This window comes from Narcine bancroftii, chromosome 4, assembly GCF_036971445.1.
Source record: "Narcine bancroftii isolate sNarBan1 chromosome 4, sNarBan1.hap1, whole genome shotgun sequence".
NCBI classification, from domain to species: Eukaryota; Metazoa; Chordata; class Chondrichthyes; order Torpediniformes; family Narcinidae; genus Narcine; species Narcine bancroftii.
Genome location: NC_091472.1, coordinates 63,651,469 through 63,672,299, shown reverse-complemented (window position 1 = coordinate 63,672,299; position 20,831 = coordinate 63,651,469). Strand labels below are relative to the sequence as shown.

General features: G+C 45.5%; 1 protein-coding gene across 1 annotated transcript in view; it reads right to left on the bottom strand.

Annotated features, from left to right (window-relative positions):
• The window catches only part of LOC138760631 (uncharacterized protein C2orf73-like), an 88,408-nt gene extending 88,247 nt beyond the window's left edge, over positions 1–161 (bottom strand). The window contains exon 1 of the mRNA XM_069931437.1: positions 21–161. Within this exon, the coding sequence (XP_069787538.1) occupies positions 21–79 (59 nt within the window). The 5' untranslated portion in view covers positions 80–161. The remainder of the gene's footprint in view (positions 1–20) is intronic.
• Between the last annotated feature and the right edge of the window lie 20,670 nt (positions 162–20,831).

Here is a 20,831-nt window from a genome sequence, read left to right as displayed (position 1 = left end):
TTTGTTCAGATGACACTTACTTCAGCTGGCTGGAAACTGTTTGCTCTCTGCGTGTACGTTCCTGGGCAACCTGCTGCATTTTGATGTCGGGACTTGTGAGAATACGCGAAAGCAGCCGCTTAAAGTTCTGTCCGAAATGTGTTCGCAAATGACATGTGAGCTGTGAGTTGCTAAGCGACGCGACCTCGTCGCCATCGTGGCAACTGCGCAGGTCCGTGGACGGCACATTGCATGGGCGGGTTGGGGGGGGAAGGAACAAGGCGCAGGTCCGTGCGTGGCACAGTGCACGCGGGAAAGGAACAAGGCGCAGGTCCGTGCGCGGCACGGTGCACGCGGGAAAGGAACAAGGCGCAGGTCCGGTGCACGCGGGAAAGGAGCAAGGCGCAGGTCCGGTGCACGCGGGAAAGGAACAAGGCGCAGGTCCGGTGCACGCGGGAAGGGAACAAGGCGCAGGTCCGGTGCACGCGGGAAAGGAACAAGGTGCAGGTCCGGTGCACGCGGGAAAGGAACAAGGCGCAGGTCCATGCGCGGCGCGTTGTCCCTGGCAAAGAAACTTGGCACATTCATTCCACTGACAGAGTAGGTGTATTTTAAAGATTCGCAAGGAGACAAAATGTTTAATTACTTTGATTTATATTGCTCTTTTCGGGGCTCTGTGCTCGGCGTTTTGTATTTTCATTTTATTTTTTAATATCAATTTCTTTGAAGAAAGCAACTCCTATCTATCATGGTTGCATAATCCGTGTGTCTCGCATCTGCTTCTATTATTACTCATCCCAGCTTCAGTTGTCATTAACACAACACGCTCGGCCTGCTGTAGAAACGGGGTTCGTTCTTTTCCCCCATCATCCCATACCGAGGAGTTTGTAACACAGAATTTGAAAGTGGTGCCACAGACAGGAAGGCTTGAGATTTAAAATTGTGAAAAATATAATCCTTTTAAAGGTTATAAATACAGACACCTTCTCAAAAAAAGGTGTTGGGTATGAGATTTGTTTTGAAATGGTGGGTCTTCTAGAGGAGGGGTGGAGGTGGGTACCATTGCAACATTTAAAACACATCCATAGAAAAGATTCAGGGGGTAAGAGTTAAATACAACAAATGGGATTAAATTTGGTCTGTGTGGACCATTTGGGCTGAAGCGTTTGTTATTCTGCTGCTGTAAAACTCCATGACTCTAAGCAGAAACAAACCAATTCTAATATCAAATAATTTTTCAAGATACATCTCACATTTTCCATCTCTGTATAATACATCGGGAGTGGATAGAAAAGAAGAATAATACATTTGATGCTCATCATTGAACAGTAAGAAATTGAATACAAGCATCCCTCAGCAACAACCATAATACATTTCTTGTTCCATGATTACAATCTTCAGCAATGCAGTGAGAGTACCAATGCCTGTATTAATCTTGTTTGACAACTCTGAATTTCCCGATGGTTTTTGGCTGAGATAACCCTCTTCCGTAGCAGCAGTTTAATATCCTAGACAAACCACAGATGATTATTTTTGTGTTCCAAGCTACTCTCAGGCTGTACCTGCTGGGTTGTTGTGGAGAGAAATATTTCTCACCAAGGCATCCATTGTTTCATGCTGCAAAGGGAAAAGGGAATTCATGCAACTGGTTGCCATCGATCTTCACAGTCAATACAGAGCATTTTTGACCTGTACTGAATTTTTTTTCTCCTGTTGGAAACAACACATGAAGAAGTGCGACATCATTCTCAGAAAGGATGCAAGTTTTCCAATACAGTAATACAAAAATAAGCACAAAACTGAACTGAAGCCTCAAACATTGTGTAGTTAAGTTGTAAATCATCCAGAAATTTTTAATTGGGAACATGGTCAAAAATAGGGCTAACTGAATGGTTTAGTGTCTAGAATAAAATTATTTTCCAATTGAACAAGTTTACAAGGTCTGAAACAATTTTTCACTTTGAATTTCCACACAAGAGATTAAAAACTAAATCAGTAAGCAATCTGCTGGTGGAATTCCATGGGTTGAACACTGAAATGCTAACAATTGAAGGTTTGGCCCAAAACATCACCCATTCTTTTTCTCCCTCAAATAATGCTCAGCCCACTGCGTTCCTCCAGCAGATTGTTTCTCCATATCTCAGCAGCTGCAGTTGCCTGTGTATAACTAGATTAAAAACTAAATTGTCTTGTAAATAATTTATCCAAACCAATCCTAAAATGAGCAGAATCTTTCACATTAATTCTGAAGGGCAAAACCTTAAGCACCATAATTTTATTAAGATGTCCATATTGCAAATAACCCAGTTTACAGTCATCTTTTCCAAAGGGAAATATTGCTCTCTGGCCTCCCACACAATATTTGGATTAATCCCAGTTGACCAGCTGCCTGGTTGTCAGCAGTGAAACCTGGCTCTGCTCCCTCAGTCTGAAATATATCTTGGTGCTCTGTCCAGTCCAACTTTTCTATTCCTCTGGAACCCCTTTCCCTACTAAAACATGTATTTCCAGCATATATCTCTTCCATTTCCTATGTTGATTTGATTATTCATCAACCCTACTTGATTTTAAGTTTATCACTGGGTCTCTCTTCTGGGGAATTTTTTTTTCTATCTGCTTGAGTCACCAACTGCTTATTGTAGCAGCATCTTAAACCATCGCCAACCTGGGTAGGTCTGACCAAAGGAGTGCATATTACATGTAAAAAGCAAATCAGATCCATGACACTGATGTCCAGTGGTTGGCATTATTGAACATCCACTTTGATACTTTTATGGTTATAATTACCAATGTTAACTCTTTGATCCAGATACTTGAACAACAGAGGGGTTTGATTTTACTTTACAGCTCAATCATGCCAACCTCCAGACATCACTCATATTTTCTTGAGACAGTCTCTGACATCCATTGTCCTTTGGTCTTCAGATGGTTCATCAGTGACTTTTCATCCATCATAAGGTCAGAAGTGGTGATGATTGAATCTGTCTGCACATCACCCAGTCCTCCTCTGCAAATGAACCAGTCCTTATCTACAAGCAGCACACTTGAGCAACATAGGCAAACCAGCTGTGCTACAAACATCCAATTCAATGATCATCTCTAGCAAGAGGGTGTCTGACATTACTGTTGCCAAGACCCTCACAATCAACAAACCAAGTTCACCAGAAGGTCAATCTGATCAGTGACTGTGAGAGTAGATCAGAAACCGGATATTCAACAGTTAGTCTTGAACTGATGGTGTTAAATGCTGAACTGTAGTCGACGAAGAGCATCCTGATGTATGCATCTTTGCTGTCTAGGTGTTCCAGGGCTTTGTGTAGAGCCAGTGAGATGGCATCTGCCGTAGACCTGTTACAGTAATAGGTGAATTGGAACGTATCCATGTCACTACTTGGGCAGCAGCTAATGTGCTTCATCATCAGCCTTTCAAAACACTTCATCACTGTTGATATAAGTGCTACTGGTCGATAGTCATTGAGGCAGGTTACAGCACTCTTCTTGGGCATCAGTATGATTGATTTTACTTTACAGCTCAATCATGCCAACCAGGTACCACGCCCTGCTGGAGTGAGATATTGAAGATATCCATGAATACCTTGGTAAGCTGGTCAGCACAGATTTTTAATACTTGGCCAGGTACTCCATCCGGGTCAGATGCTTTCCTCAGATTCACTCTCCTGAAGGCAGCACGCACGTCATCCTCAGATGCAGACAGGATGGGATCATCAGGAGACATGGAGGTGCAGAGGGATGGTTCTACTGCCAGACTGAGACCACTCATAAATTGGAGGAACAACACCTCATCTTCCAACTGGGCACCCTCCAACTGGATGGTATTAATATCGACTTCTCTGGCTTTCATTTAAAAAATTCCTCCTCCTTCCTTTGTCATCTCTCCATTCCCTGTCTCTTTTTGCACAGACACGTTAAGCCGTTTTCAGATGTTCCGCTGAAGATTACCCACCTGCAGGCGTGGCTAGCAGAGTCCAGCTGGCACGTTCAGGTGTCCACGAAATGGATGGCTTTGTGGCACCTAAACGTACCAGCTGACTGCTAGCCGCCTAGCAGCAAAAGCTGGCTCCTCCGAACAGGTGTCTAGTCATGCCCATACTGGCCTCACATCATAGCAACGCGTCAAGGCATGCCTGACAAACAACTCAGGCATGACTTGACTCCCACTGCCGGTCTCCCACCTTCACCCGCCAGACTCCTGCTGCCGCTGCCAGTCTCCCCACCACCCCCCTCACCCTCGCCCGCCTGATTCCCACTGCCGCTGCCAACTCCCGACTTTCACTGTTTTACCACAGCTTCATACTCGTCATATACACACAACAGTAAATGTACGAAGCGAAACAGTTAGGCATCGACCTTATGTATTGCTCTTTTTGCAACTTACTGACAACTAAATCAATTTGTTTGGTTGAGAAATGTTAATGTTCTGTTACTAAAGCCACTGACGTTCACTCCAATCCGTGTTGATATAGAAAGAAACAACACTATTTCTGAGTAAAAAGTAGATGTAATTAAGATCATATTGTAACCGTGTCCTCGCATGTTACTGTTTTCTACTTAATTGTGAAAATTTAAAAATCAATCAATTAACCGGCTTTTAATTCTGGAAAATCGGGGCTGATAGCAAAATTATTCGTGCAGATGTGACTTGGTTCTGAATTTCAGCGAAACGCATCCCCTTTCAAGGACTTCACATGGCTCAGGATCCAGGGAGATTTGGACCTTGCAGCAGGAGAGGGCTGGGTGAGGGGGGGGGAGATTGGCAGCGGGAGTTGGGTGGGCGAAGTTTGGGGGAGGAGAGCTGCAGCGGGAGTCAGGTGGGTGAATCCGGCGGCAGCAGCGGGAGTTGGGTGGGCGGAGGGGCAGATTGGCAGCGGGAGTCAGGCGGGAGAGGGAGGAACCGGCAGCGGCAGTGGGAGTCAGGCAGGGGAGGGGGGAAAGGAGACTGGCAGCGTGAGTCAGGCGGGCGAGGTGGGGGGGGAGAGGGTGTGAAAAAAAATTTGAGGAGTCTGGCTTCCTTGTCTCAGCAGTCGATGGCAAACGACATCACTGCGACATCAGCAGCCCGCCCCCTAGCAGCCCGGGCTGCTTTCAGCTGTCACAATCGATACGCCAAGCAGGATAGATATACCCCTCGGAGAAGGGTTAGAAAATAACCCTCCTGACTGGCTTTTCCGGTTTCAGATGGCCACCCGACAGCCGCACAGGAGGATTCTGTGCGGCTTTACAGTCGGGCTTTGTGACCACCTGAAAGGGGCTTTAGATTCTACCTAGTCCCTTGTTGGTCTGAATTCCTCCCCCATTGTTTGAATTCTGAGACTTCTGATATATCCTGTTTCTGCCTTTTCTGATTTTTTTTCCCTTGAAAAGGGCTCAGGCCTGAAACATTGGCAATATATCTTTGTCTTGTATTGATGCTGAAGAGGCCAGCTGAGTTCCTGCAGCATTTCAGTTTTTACTACAATCACATCGTCTGCAACCTATTGTGTTTCACTCTGCTTAATTTGTATCCTATCAACTGCTCTGTCATTGTTTGTCTTCATCACTGCTAGACAGTGCTGCGATGTGTTACTTGCCTGGGGTACTCTTAACAGCATCTCCTAAATCAATGATCTTCATCATGAAGGATTTCAAGGATTTAGGTGCATGGAAAGCAGTATCACTAGGATATTTTTCAGCAAAGTGCTCACCATTCAGATTTGGAAATATGTGTTTCTTTAATGGAGTGAAGTATAAATCTTGGAACTGTTAGTCAATCATAAAGTCAAGATAACTTCACCCAGACCAGCAGCTTTCCATGCATTGATCTTGTCAAACTCTCTCTTCACATCAGCCACTGCAAGACACAGCACCTGATCATTTAGAGAAGAGGTGGTCTTCTTCGCCGCCATGTCATTTTTTTTTACCTCAAAATGTGTAGAAGTTGTTCATTTCATCTGGGAGGGAGGCATCACCAGCCAGGCAGATGATGTAGTCTTGTGGTTGGAGATATCTTGGATGCTCTTCCACATGTGTTGCGTGTTCTTGCTGTCCAGGAAGTGACTATGAATCCGCTGGGCATGTGCACACTTTGCTTCCTTGATGTCCTTAGACAGCTTGGCTCTTGCAATAGCTAAGGCTACCTTGTTGTCTGCTCTGAAGGCAGTGTCTTGGTTCCTGAGCAGCGCACACAACTCCACAGTCATCCATGGCTTCTGATTAGAGCAAGTAATAATGGTCTTGGGCACAATGATGTCACCAGAACACATTAATATAGCTAATGCTGTATACTCCTCAAAATTGATGCAATCGCCACCTCATGAGAGTCACTAATTGGGGCTTTGAAAAGCTAGAAGTGAAAAATATCCAATATAAGACTTAGAAATAGTTAATTTGATTTCCACCCTGGTTAACAAGAGTAACCATTGTCATAATCCATACAAGTCCATAATGGATGAGGTTCTGGGATACAGTTGATTCTATAAAAACAAAAATAGGATTTCTGAAGGATAATGTTTAGCATTCGATACAAATGTTTTATTTTGGGAAATCCTTCAGGATACAGGATCAGTTGAATAATTTTTCAAAGTATTTTCTAATTTAGTGGAAAATAGAAGAATTGCTGATTTCATCAATCCCGCCACACCTTCTCCTGCTGTTATTAACATGCAAATATTGCTTCTCCTTTGAATCTTGTTTTTGAGTAATTTGTATAAAACTGTGCAATTGTTGTCTGATTGGATCCTGAGTATAAAGATTGTGCTTCAGTTTTACATTTCACTCCAAAGTATAATCATTAAATACAACCAAAATTGATGGTATTTGAATATTGATCACTTTGCTTCTCTAAGGATCACATTTTATGAGCATAATTTTTTTCTGTTCAAGATTTTCTGCAAAATTTTGGTTTGCCTCTTATTTTAAGTATTCAGATTGGCTGGCAGTGTGCATTACCTCACTGCTGCTGCATTAAAGCCTGACAAATTCTTGGAACTCGTTTTGAATGCGGTCCAAACAGATGGAAGGAAGGTCTCCTCCTTCAGACAGTGTACAAGAAGAATAGGTTATTAAAATCTCAACCCAATCCCAGGAGACCATGGCATAAAACTGCCAAACTGTGACAAAAATTGATGATTTCAGCAGCTTTTACTTAAAGCCAATGAATCCAAGAAAAGGATAGATTGCCATTTATGTGCTGTAGTATCTCAGGATTAGATGAGCTGTGAGTGCTTTGTCAATCTTGACTTGGGAATGCTTCCAGGTCCAAAAGGGGGAAAAAACTGCTTCTGTGACTAAAATGGAGGAAGAAAAGCAAATTGTTGCACAAGAACTTTGCATTCCAACATAATGCCTTAAATATCAATGCAAAAGTGAAGCAGTAGTTGCAAATTTTAAACAGAAATTATCTTGTCGTATAAAAGACTTTCAAATTGTCACATTCATTCATTTATATCCTGAAACTACTTAATAGCTAACTGTTTTTGTTTTGCTGATACATAGAAAATAGTTGATGATCGCAGCAAGTGAAGCTCGCTTAACTCAGTGAGCAATAACAACTGAAATCTGGTACTTAACATCGCAAAGCCAGTGACTGAATACATTTTGCTGAATGGCAAAGCTTGTTGAGTTGTTATTGTATTTAAGTTTTCTAGTGATAAAACTAGCTGTGTGCAAATGTACAATTCAGTGCTCTATAAATGACAATCAAAAGACATCAATGCTTTGGAAAAAATCCATAACATAATTTGAATTTTTACAATCCTCCAATATTAGTCCCCTGAAATCAGCATTTTCATTTATTGATGGCCACATTAGAGCCAAAGCATTTTGCCTTTTAACTTTTCTATTCCACTTTCAAATGTTCTGAAAAATTTGAAGTTTTTGGCTTAGTTTCAAGAGAATAGTAATTTTTATAGAGGTGAATTTTCTGTCTTTTGTTCTTTATTTCAGTATCTGTACGTAACATGACCATGTATTGCAGAGGTCAGCAGTGCAGACACAATTCATGTTGCTGAAATCAGTCTCCACTATGAAATCTTTAATATACTTATTACCCAAGGTATTGAAGTAAACATCTTGTAACTGTTAAATTTCCCATCCATGTGCAAAAAATATATGCTCTAATGGATTGGAACTGTATCATTGTTACTTTACATCTGATCACAACTCACTTAATACATCCCACAAGGGTATGCATCAATATCAAGGGAAGGAAATATTAAACTGTGGTGGTGTGAGCAGCGTAAGGAACACAGCCACCATGTTGAGGGTCATTAATGACTGTCTTTATTTGAATCTGGCGTGTGCCCCTTTAAGGGCAGCGTTGGTTTGGTCACCACACTACCTGGGGTGTGCGCCGTGCAGGAGCTTTTACTGAGGAAGAAACCCCCGATGGTGCCATTTTCCCAGGGCTGCCCCACCATGTGTTACAAGTAGGGGCGGTTCACCCTGATCGAGTGCGCCACCACACAACACCCCCAGAACCGACTACACATCCCACTGCTTGGGTGGGTAGCCCCTTCGCTTTGGCCTGGCCGTCTGCACCGGCTGTGATAAGTCCAGATGGGCTGCCTTCAGGCGGTCCACCATAAACAGTTCCTTCCTACCCCCATTGGTTCCTCCAGACCAATGTAAGACCTTGTACCGCCCCTTGTACGGGCACTGCAGCGGTGCCCCCTGCGGTCCCCTCTGCACAAAAACAAATTGGGCAGAGTCGAGCTCCTTGGGGAGGTGGACTGGCTGAGTGCCATGGCGGGATGGAGGTGAGGGAGCCAGGGAGGCTAGTCTCCTGCGGAAGACCGTCTGCAACTTTGTGTCTGTGGTCACGATGTCGGGTTCAGGGCCAAAGAACTCACCAGGCAGGGAGAGAGGTGCACCATATTCCATCTCTGCTGACGAGGCTTGCAGATCCTCCTTGAGTGCTGTCCTCATCCCAAGGAGGACCCAGGGTAGTTCGTCTGCCCAGTCGGGGCCGGCGAGTCTGGCTAAGAGCGAAGTGTTCAGGTCCCTGTGGAACCTCTCCACCAGCCCATTGGTCTGCAGGTGGTATGCCATGGTGTGGAGGAGCTTGACCCCCCAGGAGTTTCGCTGTCTGCATCTACAGGGCGGACATGAACTGTGTGCCCTGTCGCTGGTGATGTGTACCAGGGCTCCGAATCAGCTGATCCACTGGCTGACCAGAGCTCTGGCGCATGTCTCTGAAGAGGCCTCCTTGAACAGGATAGCCTCGGGCCATCTCGTGATGTGGTTCACCACTGTGAGAAGGTAACGTCCCTCCCTGGATACCGGCAAGGGTCCAACAACATCAACGTGGATGTGCTGGAACCTGTGAGCTGCCGAATCGAAGTGTTGGATGGGGACCTGCGTGTGTCAGTGGACTTTAGAGGTCTGGCACCTTGTGCAGTTCCTGGCCAACTCTGCCACCTCTTTCTTTAACCCGTGCCATATGAACCGCTCCGCAACCATCTGCACGGTCATCTTCACCGCCGGGTGAGCAAATTCATGGATCATGCTGAAGACTCTCACTCTCCAGTGCGGTGGGATTACCGGATGCAGTGTACCTGTCAAAACATCGCAGAGCAGTGTGTCCGGGCTGTTGGGCACTTGGACATCTTTCAGTTCGAGGCGTGAGATGGCGGTCCGCAGGGCCTGTGCCTCCACATCGTTTCTCGGGGCCTGAGCCAGTTGAGCGTAGTCCAGGCTGGGAGAGAGAATGTTGATGGCTGGGCATAAGAGTCTGTCCGCTACCACATTGTCCTTGCCAGCCCTGTGCCAGATGTCGGTAGTGAACTCCGACATGTATGAGAGGTGGCGCTGTTGTCTGGCAGACCACAGGTTCTTGGCCAGTGCCTGGGTGAGGGGCTTATGATCCATGAAAACTGTGAACGGCCTGCCCTCCAGAAAGTAGTGAAATTGGCGGATGGCCAGGTACAGCTCCAAGAGTTCCCGGTCAAAGGCGCTATATTTGAGCTCTGGCAAGCGCAGCTGTTTGCGGAAAAAGGTCAGCAGCATCATTGTGCATTCCATTCAGCCACTGTTCTAGGACCCCCCCTCACCCCCCACTGCTGTAGCTGAGGCGTCCATGCAGAGTGCCGTGTGCGCACCGTTGTTCTGGCTAGAGCCTGCTTTGTTGCCATGAATATATTGTCCATCTCTTCTGGCCAGGCCAGGGTTTTTTCTTTGGTGGCCATGAGCACGAACAATGGGCACATAGTGTGAACAGCCCCAGGGTTGAACCAATGGTAAAAGTTCACGATCTCCACGAACTCCTGCAGGCCTTTCAGGGTGGAGGGTTTGGGGAAGTGTTGGACGGCTGCCACCTTCTCTGGTGCCAGGATGTCCCCAGCCACCAAAATGGTGTGCCCCAAGAACTGGAGGGACTCTCTGCCGAACTGGCATTTGGCCGCGTTGACCGTGAGGCGGAAATCCACCAGCCGGGCAAAGAGGGTGCAGAGGTGGGCTTTGTGCTCTTCGCGTTTGTGACTGTGTGGTGGTACACCACCCGCCTACTGCAGGGGGCAACCTCTGTACCTGCAGGAGTGTTCCGCGTGCCTGCTACAGGGGGAAACCTCTGTACCTACAGGAGTGTAAGGTGAACAGGACAACTCCTGGCCGGCTGTTAATCAGTCAACCTGAATGGATCAAGTCCCACCCCGTCGGGTGTTAAATCACCCTCCAGGATATAAGCCTGCTCCGGCCTCCAAAGTCTCACTCAGAGTTACTGCAGCAATAGCCATCCTGGCTCTGTGGAAGTTTTTGTTGATTAAATTGTGGTGCGCTGTTAGAACCAGACACACACAAGGTAAAGACCTCCGGCTTGGTCTTGGGGGTGGCCTGCGGGTGGCTTGGTCCCGGTTGTATTACCTGGTTGAGGGATGCCTCATTCTCCCTCTTCATTCGCCAGAGGGCATCCGTGCAGGCCGCTGCTTTTCACGGGTCTGAGAATTCCTCATCCATGAGGTGCAGTCAGATGTCCTCCGGCTCCGAATATAGGAGCTGGGAGGTGATGGAGTTGGAGTTCAGAAGAGTGAGAGGGATCCTCATAGAACATTTTGAATGTTGAGAGGCCTTGGACAGAGTAGATGTGGCAGGTGCAGTCAGATGTCCTCCGGCATCTGCTCCAGGAATATCTGGTGAAAGAGAAAACACGGCTTGTGGTCTTCTGCCAGGACCAACAACTCGTCCATCAGTGCTGAGGGACTACGGTCCCCAAGCCTGTCCAGGTGTAGCAGCCTGGAAGCCCGTTGCTGGGGAGTGAACCCATGTTCTCGGGCAGTGGGTCTAAAAGGGGGAAAGTTTGATGGAGACAGCATTAACCTCTGCCAAATCCATGTTACTTGAGTCCAGAAAAACGTCTGGGCTCATTGGGGTCACCACTATGGTGGTGTGAGCAGCGTAGGAACATAGCCACCATGTTGAGGGTAGTTAACGACTGTCTTTATTTAAATCTGGTGCGAGCCCCTTTAAGGACAGCATTCGTTTGGTCACCATGTGCGTGTTGATGACACCATGCTGCTGGGGCGTGCACAGTGCGGGAGGTTTGACTGAGGTAAAAACCCCCGATGGTGCCATCTTCCCAGGGCTGCCCCACCACGTAGCGTTACAAGTGGGGCCGGTTCGCTCTGAGTGAGTGCATCACCACAAAACAATAAATTTTGCACAGAAGTAAATTCTTTAAAACCGCCATACCAGGTTATTAATCCAGGAGCTCCTGGATTTTTTTGTGCTCTTATGGTTTTCCACACAATCTTACAAAGTTATGATGTCATTAAAAAAATAGCACTTTCATGATGAATTATTCTTTCTTTTCTTTTTAAATTATTTTTATTAATTTGTTAGATAAATATTATATGTTGCATACTGTATTCATATTAGTTACATAACTTTTATATAATGCAATACAGAATTTGAATCATATGTGATTTATATGTAGTGTTGCACACAATGCTCAAATAAAATGGAAATTTCCTTATGAAAACTTTACCTCATATTCTAATGTTATGACATATTGATTGTTGGTTATCTAATTGAACTAATCTCTTCCACTTATGTAGAAAAAAAAGAAAAAGAAATCCTCCACCCCATTCCCCACCCCCGAACATCAGACATAAAGCCCCCAGAGCACCCCCACCTATGTATTCAAATTATGATAGTAGCCCATAAATTCAGTGCCTCTTTCTTTAGTGATTAAATGTAAAGTTCTGATGATAGCGGTGCAAAGAGCATCAACAGAATTAGCATTTGTGGCATTATAGAGCCACACAGTGATACATCACGGAAACAAGCATATTGATGCAACTCGTACATGCCAACTAATGTGCTGCCTGCCTGTACCATTTGCCTAGAGACATTTCAAATTTGTAATTATACCTGCCTCCACCATTTCTTTTAATTTTATCCACCTCCCAACCTGTGTGTGAAAATATTGTTCCTCGGATTCTCTTGAAATTAATATCCTCTCATCTTAAAGCTATCCCCTCTAGTTTTGGACTTATCTACCCAACAAAAAGGACTGTGAGTATCTACCTCTCCATGTCCCTGTTGATTTTACAAACTTCAATTTGGTCCTCCCTAATTCTCCTTTGCTCCTGGGAAAATAGTCTCACCCTGTTCATTGTCTCATTTTCTCAAGCACTTCAGTCCTGGCAACATTCTTGTGAATCTAGTTTAATTCTCCCTAGAGCTTGGAAACCAGAACTTTACACAGACCTCCAAATGTGATCTCACCAATATCCTGGTGCAGCTGCATCATAATGATCTCCTGAATACCATGTGGCTTTGTCTCCACCCTACTTTGCCACTTTCAGGGAACTAGATTTCAGATTTATTGTCAGAGTACATATATGATATCACATACAACCCTGAGATTCTTTTTTTCTGTGGGTGAGGCAGAATTACCACTTATTGGTAATGCAAAAACAAACTGTACACAGCATATACATGTAAACAAATAAAGAACTGTAAACATAAATGTAAACAAACTGACTGTGCAATGCAGAGAGAATTTAAAAAATCAAGTAAGAGTCCTTAAATGAATCCCTGATTGAGTTTTTTTGTTGAGGAGTCTGATAGCAACAGTTCCTGAACCTGGTGGAGCAAGTCTTGTGGCACCTATACCTTTTTCCTGATGGCAGCAGTGAGAACTGAGCAAGTGCTGGGTGGTGTGGATCCTTGATGATTGCTGCTGCTCTCTGATGGCAGAGTTCCCTGTAGATGTTCTTGATAGTGGGGAGCCTATGATGTCCTGGGCTGTGTCCACTACCTTTTGAAGGGCTTTATGCTCAGAGGTATTGGTATCTCCATACCAAACCATAAACTATATATACACTATACTAGCCCCTCTCAGTCCCTTTGTTCAACAACACTCCCTGGTGTCCTGCCATTTACTGTATATACCCTCCACTGGTTTAACTTTCCAAATTGTGTCTCTTCACGCTTGTCTAAGTTAAATTCCAGCTACCATCCCTTTGTCTACTTTCCCACTCCATAAGTCTATAAGATATAGAAGCAGAAATAGGCCATTCAGCCCATCAAGTCTGCTCCACCATTCCATCAGGAGCTGATCCATTCTCCTTCTCAGCCTCACTCCCCTGCTTTCTCCCCATAAACTGATTCCCTGAATATTCAGATACCAATCGATCTCTACCTTAAATACACCCAATGACTTGGCCACCACAGCCACCCATGCTAGCAAATTCCAGAGGTTCATCGCTCTCTAGCTAAATAAATTTCTCTGCATCTCTGTTTTAAATGGATGCCCTTCAATCTTGAACATTTGCCCTCTTGTCCTGGACTCTCCTTCCATGGGAAACACCTGCCACATCTACTCTGTCCAAGGCCTCTCAACATTCAAAATGTTCTATGAGGATCCCTCTCACTCTTCTGAACTCCAACTCCATCACCTCCCAGCTCCTATATTCGGAGCCGGAGGACATCTGACTGCACCTCATGGATGAGGAATTCTCAGACCTGTGAAAAGCAGCGGCCCGCACGGATGCCCTCTGGCGAATGAAGAGGGAGAACGAGGCATCCCTCAACCAGGTAATACAACCGGGACCCAGCCGCCCGCAGGCCACCCCCAAGACCAAGCCGGAGGTCTTTACCTTGTGTGTGTCTGGTTCTAACAGCGCACCACAATTTAATCAACAAAAACTTCCACAGAGCCAGGATGGCTATTGCTGCAGTAACTCTGAGTGAGACTTTGGAGGCTGGAGCAGGCTTATATCCTGGAGGGTGATTTAACACCCGACGGGGTGGGACTTGATCCATTCAGGTTGACTGATTAACAGCCAGCCAGGAGTTGTCCTGTTCACCTTACACTCCTGTAGGTACAGAGGTTGCCCCCTGCAGGAGGCATGCGGAACACTCCTGCAGGTACAGAGGTTGCCCCCTGCAGTAGGCAGGTGGTGTACCACCACACAGTCACAAACGCGAAGAGCACAAAGCCCACCTCTGCACCCTCTTTGCCCTATCTACATGAAAATCCACTTTCAAAGAACAATGAACAGTTATTCCAAGATCTTTCTGTTCCTCTGCATTCCTCAATGCCCTCCCCTTCACTGCATATGGCCTGTTTTGATTATTCTTCCCATAAGCCCTTCACACTTATCAATATTAAACTCCATCTGCCATCTTTCAGCCCACTCTTCTAAGCAGTCCAAATCCTGCAGTCCCTGAAAACCATCTTCACTATCCACAACTTCCCAATTTTTGTATCATCCACATATTTACTAACTCAATTTGCCATTCCATCATCCAAAACATTAATGTAAATGACAAACAACAAGGGATCCTGAGGCACAACACTCATCACCAGCCTCCATCCTGACAGACTCTGGCATTTTGCCATCATTGAACCCATCTGACTATCTCAACCTAGCGCTTGATCCTTCCTTACCAACCTTCCATGTGAAGCCTTATTGAAGGCCTTACTGAAATCCATATAGACTGCATCTACTACTGAACCCTCATCAACCTTCCTAGTTACCTCCTCAAAAAATTCAACAAGATTTGTCAAACATAACCCTCAACACACAAACCCATGTTGGGTGTCCCTGATCAGTCCCTGCCCCTCTAGATACTTATACATATTATCTCTAAGAATACTTTCCATTAGTTTATCAACCACCGACGTCAAACTTACTGGCCTATAATTGCTGGGCCTACACCTGGAGCCTTTTTTAAACAGAGGAACCATATTTGCGACATGCCAATCCTCTGGCACCATGTCCCCCTCTAGTGACTGTTAAAAAATCACTGTCAGAGCCTCTGCTATTTCCTCCCTGACTTCCCTCAAGGTCCTGGGGAAAATCCTGTCGGGACCTGGAGACTTATCTACCTTTATATACCTCAAAAGTTCCAATCTCCCTTCTTTCCTAATTCCTACATTTTCCATAATTACCCCATTTGCTTCTCTTATCCCTTCTCATTTCATCAAATCTGGCTATCCCTCACTCAAAAACCTTATTAATCTTTGGACAAAATTTCCATAATTATATTGAAACTAATGATACCATGATAACTGGATCCAAAGTACTCCCCAACACAAACCTCAGGCACCTACCTGCCCTATCTCATTCCCCAACAGTAGATCAAACACTGCCCCTTCTCTAGTGGGCACCTCAACGTATTGCTGCAAAAATCTATCCTGCACACATTTTACAAATTCTAATCCATCCAGACCCTTCACAGAATGTGTTTCCCAATCTATATTAGGAAAATTAAAATCCCCCACTAATGCCACCCTGTGCTGATTATAAATCTCAGCTATTTCCTTACACATTTGCTCCTCTATTTCTCGCTTCCCACTCTAGGATTCTCATTGTTACCTTTTTTTAAACAAGGGGAGCACATTTGCCATTCTCCATTCCTCCACCACTTCTCCCTGTGGCCAAAGAGGACTAAAAAGTCATTGCCACTACCTTAGCTATCTTTTCCCTCAGAAACCTGGTTATATCACATCCACATCCAGACTCGCACATCAATCTTAATGTTTTAAGAAGATCCAACACTTCCTCTTCCTTAATCTCAACATTGTCCAGCACACAAGCCTGTTCTATTCCAACGACCTCACCCTGATCAAGGTCCATTTCTCTTGTGAATATTGAAGCAAAGTATTAATTCAGGACCTCTCCAACTTCTTCCACCTCCAGGCATGTGGCCTCCTTCATCCTTTGGTGGCCCCATCTTCATTCTCGTCATCCTTCTGTCGGGTGTAGCCAGTTCCTAATGTTAGGGGGAGTGAGCACATAAAAAATGCGCCATGACACATACCACATGGTAAGTCAGTGGTTGAATGGCAGGCCGCACTGATTTTTTGGTGATGTCAGACTGGGTAGGGCTGGTGTGTCAGACCAGGGAGGGGGAGACCGGGGCATCAGACTGGGGGAGGGGAGCGGCAGACTGGGGGAGGGGTTCTTCACATACAAATAGAATGCCTTGGGATTCTTTTTATTCATACTAACCTTCTCATGCCACCTTTGAACTCTCCCAAATCCTCTTGAGCTCTGTTTCCTGCTTGAGCTCTGTTTCCTGCTTCCTATATCTAATGTATGTTTCTTTCGTCCTCCTGACCAGTGGCCTCACCTGCTTTCTCAACAACGGTTCCTTTTTCTAACCATCTTTTCCTTGTCCTAGTGAGACAAACCCTATCCTGAATTTCCTCCATATTATTTCTGTACTTTCACCTTTGAACATTTTTTTTTAATATACTCTCACTGGTTCCTGCCTCTCGGCATCGTAATTAGCCCTTCCCCAATTAAACACTTCCCATTTTGTCTGCTTTTATTCTTACCCATAGCTATACTAAAGCTCAGGGAGTTGTGGTCACTCTCATCAAAATGCTCCCCCACTGAGAGGTTCACCCCATGACCAAGTTCATTACCCAGAATTAGATCCAGTATGGCCTCTCCTATCATCAGCTCGTTCACATACTGTGTCAGGAATCCTTCTTGCACATACCTGACAAATTCAACCCCATTTCTCCCTCTTGCAGACATGAAGTGCCTGTCAATATTAGGGAAGTTGAAGTCTCCCATAACAACAACCCTATATTTCCTGCACCATTCCAAAATCTGCCTGCTTATCTGCTCCTCAATGTCTGGAGAGCTATTTGGGGGCCTATAGCTACTACTAGTTCTGTGATTGCTCCCTTCCTGTTTTTGATTTCCACCCACACCATCTCAATAGACAGTCCCACAGCAGCATCCTCCTTTGTTATAGCTTGATACTATCCCTGACTAATAATTCTACTCCCTCCTCTCTTACCTCTTATTACTTTTAAACACCTAAACCCTGGTACCTGCATCAACCAATCCTGCCCTTCCTCTAGCCAAGTCTCTGTAATAGTCACAACATCTGTAAAGTATTATAGAATGATCAATTTGTAACATCTCAGTGAGTTTTGTTTCCACAAAGTGTATCATAATGTCTTCATCTGAATATCATTATGCATCATCATAAAATAACCATCTTTTTAGTATATCCATTCAGCTAACAGGCTCTCATTTCTGCCTTCAACAAAGTCTTGTCAATTCTGTATTTTGAAGGATAATTTACAAAGACCAATGTTACAATTCACTTCCATTTTAGATCCAAGTAACACAAAATTTGAGGAATGCTACAATGCACTACAAAGAGGCTCATCTTCTAGACCAGTGCCTAAGTTTTTGGCAGAAGGCAGAATGATCTGAAGAATTCTCTGGCTTTCACCCAGTTCTCAACAAATCCACAAACATCGAAGATAAACCATACAAGTAATATTTGTTCACTATGCTATATTGTGCATGAAATTGTGGAAGCAGCAACATTTGCCAGAGTGATGTTAAAAGAACCATCTTGCAATGCTGACACAAAAAATAGTCTTGGTAAAACATTGGATAAGCCTTTGCACCACTGCCCAAATGTCTTGTTGCAATGGATAGAGAAAATGCAATCCTTTGAAAAATCTGGTCCTTATTAGGCTCATGAAACTGAATTCCATCTTTCAAATTTTCTTTTAGTTTATTGCAATTTCCATGGTTACGGTTAGAGTTAATGATGTTTGAGATGTGAAAGTGTTATGAAAACTTATCTAGAAATGATCAATTTCATCCACTCTAATGGGAAGAAACATCAACAGGTCAAAAATTCGTCAAAGACCCTGAAACTGAAACAAATCTAATGACATCTTATACTACTGTATTGTAAGGTAGAGATCAACTATCAATTTTTAAAATAGGTTTGTGAAATTCTTGGAAGAGCATACTGTATAATTTGTGAAGAAGCTGATAAAAATGAAACATCATGCAACTCTTAGAGATGAACATTTGATTGAATATGTCTGCAGCACGCTTAATAAACATCATCCAGACTCCCAAACATTTACAATCACTTACCACCAGGAATAATTAGATGGTACATGTTTAGCAATTTTCCTTTCATAATGTGTGGTGTCAGCATAAATATAGACATAAAAATGTATGGACTTGGACTTCTGAATATTACTGCATAGCATATACCTATTATATCTAGAGATGTTGATCCCTGCTCAATGAAATATAATTCCTTGGCCAATGCCCTTATGTTCTGATAATCCAAGTGATGCTGAGACCAGGATGAATACTCTGATCATTTGAACCATTGCTACATGATATATGAAACAAATGAAGTAATGGTAGCACTTTGACCACACAAGAAATTCTAAAACTGTAACAATATGAATCAGAAGGCCTTTCCTCACAGCCGTATAAAATGGGGATTCCGAGGAACCCTCCCATAGTGTGAAAATGTCGCCCTGGGTAATTTCCCCGCCACCCTCTCCCTTTGGTCTGAATCAGTAAATGGCTGAGCGGGGAAGATTCATGGCATCAGTGCTTGTGTGCTACATTACCTCTTCCATGCCTCCATCATCGTGTTGCAGCAGTAGCCACACGAAGTGAAATCAACAAACTACGAGCTGAGGTTGGTTTTGTTTTCAACAACAACTGTTTATTCGAAAGCCCATGCTGCACTTGAAGAGGTGGCCGTGAGTCACCCCCCCCCACACTGGGTGTGACACAATGATGCAGCCGACGGTGTGCGTGATTCCCCCCCCCCCCGCCACAAGGGACCCCAACCCCAGTGGCGCCATCTTGATGCGGCTGCTTCGCTGCCACAGCCGTTATACGCGGAGCTGGTTTGTCTGCGTCGCAATGTCCACCGCCACACAACATCCCCCCCTCCCCAGAATTGGCTCTAGTTTCTTGTTGCCTTTGGCGGTCACCCTCGCCTTTTAGGCTGTGCAGTAATGACCGGTTGGCTGATGTCCAGGTGTGCTGCCTTTAGCCCGTCCACTGTGAACAGCTCCTCCTTACCTCTAATGTCCTACATGAAGGTCTTGCTGGAGTTGTGTATGACCTTGTATGGGCCATCGTTGGGGGGGGGGGGGGGCTGGATGTGGGCCACGTCGAACACAAAGTTTGCGGTAAATAAATCCTTGGGAATGCATGCCGGCCGGTTGCCATGTTGTGAGGGAGGGGGGGTGTAAATAAGCTTAACCTGTCCCGTATGTCCTGCAATGATGCTTTCCCTTTGGTGCTTGAGTCTCGGGTCAGAGGGAAGAACTTGCCCGGTAGGGTTAGACGGGTACCGTAAACCAATTCGGTGGAGATGCCTAGAAGTCCTCATTGGGTGCTGACCTGTTGCCCAGCAGGACCCAGGGGAGCACGTCTACCCAATTGGGACTGTCTAACCGGACCATGAGGGCTGACTTCAAGTGGCGATGGAAGCGTTCCACAAGTCCATTGGCTTGGGGGTGATAGGCAGTGATGTGATGCAACTTGATGCATAGGAGCGTTGAGAGCTGTGTCCAGAGTGCGAATGTGAACTGCACCCCTTTGTTGGTGGTTACGTGCACTGGTACACCAAACCTCATGATCCATTGCGTGAGCAACGCCCTGGTGCAGGAGTCAGTTGAGGTGTCCTTCAGAGAGATGGCTTCCGGCCATCTTGTGGTGCAGTCTATCGCTGTGAGGAGGTAGCGAGCATCACGGGAGACCAGCAGCGGGCCCACAATATCAACATGGATGTGCTTGAACCATCTTTCAGAGGGTCAAAAGTCTGGGCCGGGGTCTTGATGTGGCGGTGGACCTTGGACGCCTGACGTTGGGTGCAGCTGTGAGTCATCTGTGTGACTTGTTTCCTCAGACTGTGCCACATGGACCTCTCTGCTACCATGCGGGCCGTGATTTTAATGGACGGGTGCACGAGGTCGTGAACGATCTTGAAGACCTGGTGCCTCCATTGCTGAAGCACCACCGGGTGTGGGGTGCCCGTGGATATATCGCACAGGGGCATGTTGGTGATGTCCGGTAGCTTGAGGTCCTTAAAGTGGAGGCCAGTGATGGCTGTGCGGAAAGCCTGCATCTCGTCATCCTACCTTTGGGCCTGCGCTAGCTGGGAGTTTTCCAGTCCGGGGATAAGGACTGGATGGCGGGTCATGAGAGCGTGTCGGCCACGACATTGTCTTTGCCAGTGAGGTGCCGAATGTCTGTGGTGAACTTGGAAATGTAGGATAGGTGACACCGTTGGCACGCTGACCAGGGGTCCTTGGCCATGGCAAGGGTGTGGGCTAGGGGTTTGTGGTCCATGAATGGCTTGCCTTCCAGGAAATACTGAAAGTGCCTGATCACCAGATAGAGCATCAGGAGCTCCCTGTCAAACACGCTGTATTTGAGTTTGGGGGGTGGGGGGGGGGGTGCAGGTTACGGCTGAAAAAGGGCAGCAGCCTCCACTGACTTTTGACTGACTGCTCCAGGATGCTACTGATGGCTGTGGCCGACACATCCATGGTGAGTGCTGTGGGTACATTGGATCTCGGTTGGACTAGCAAGGTGGTGCTAGCC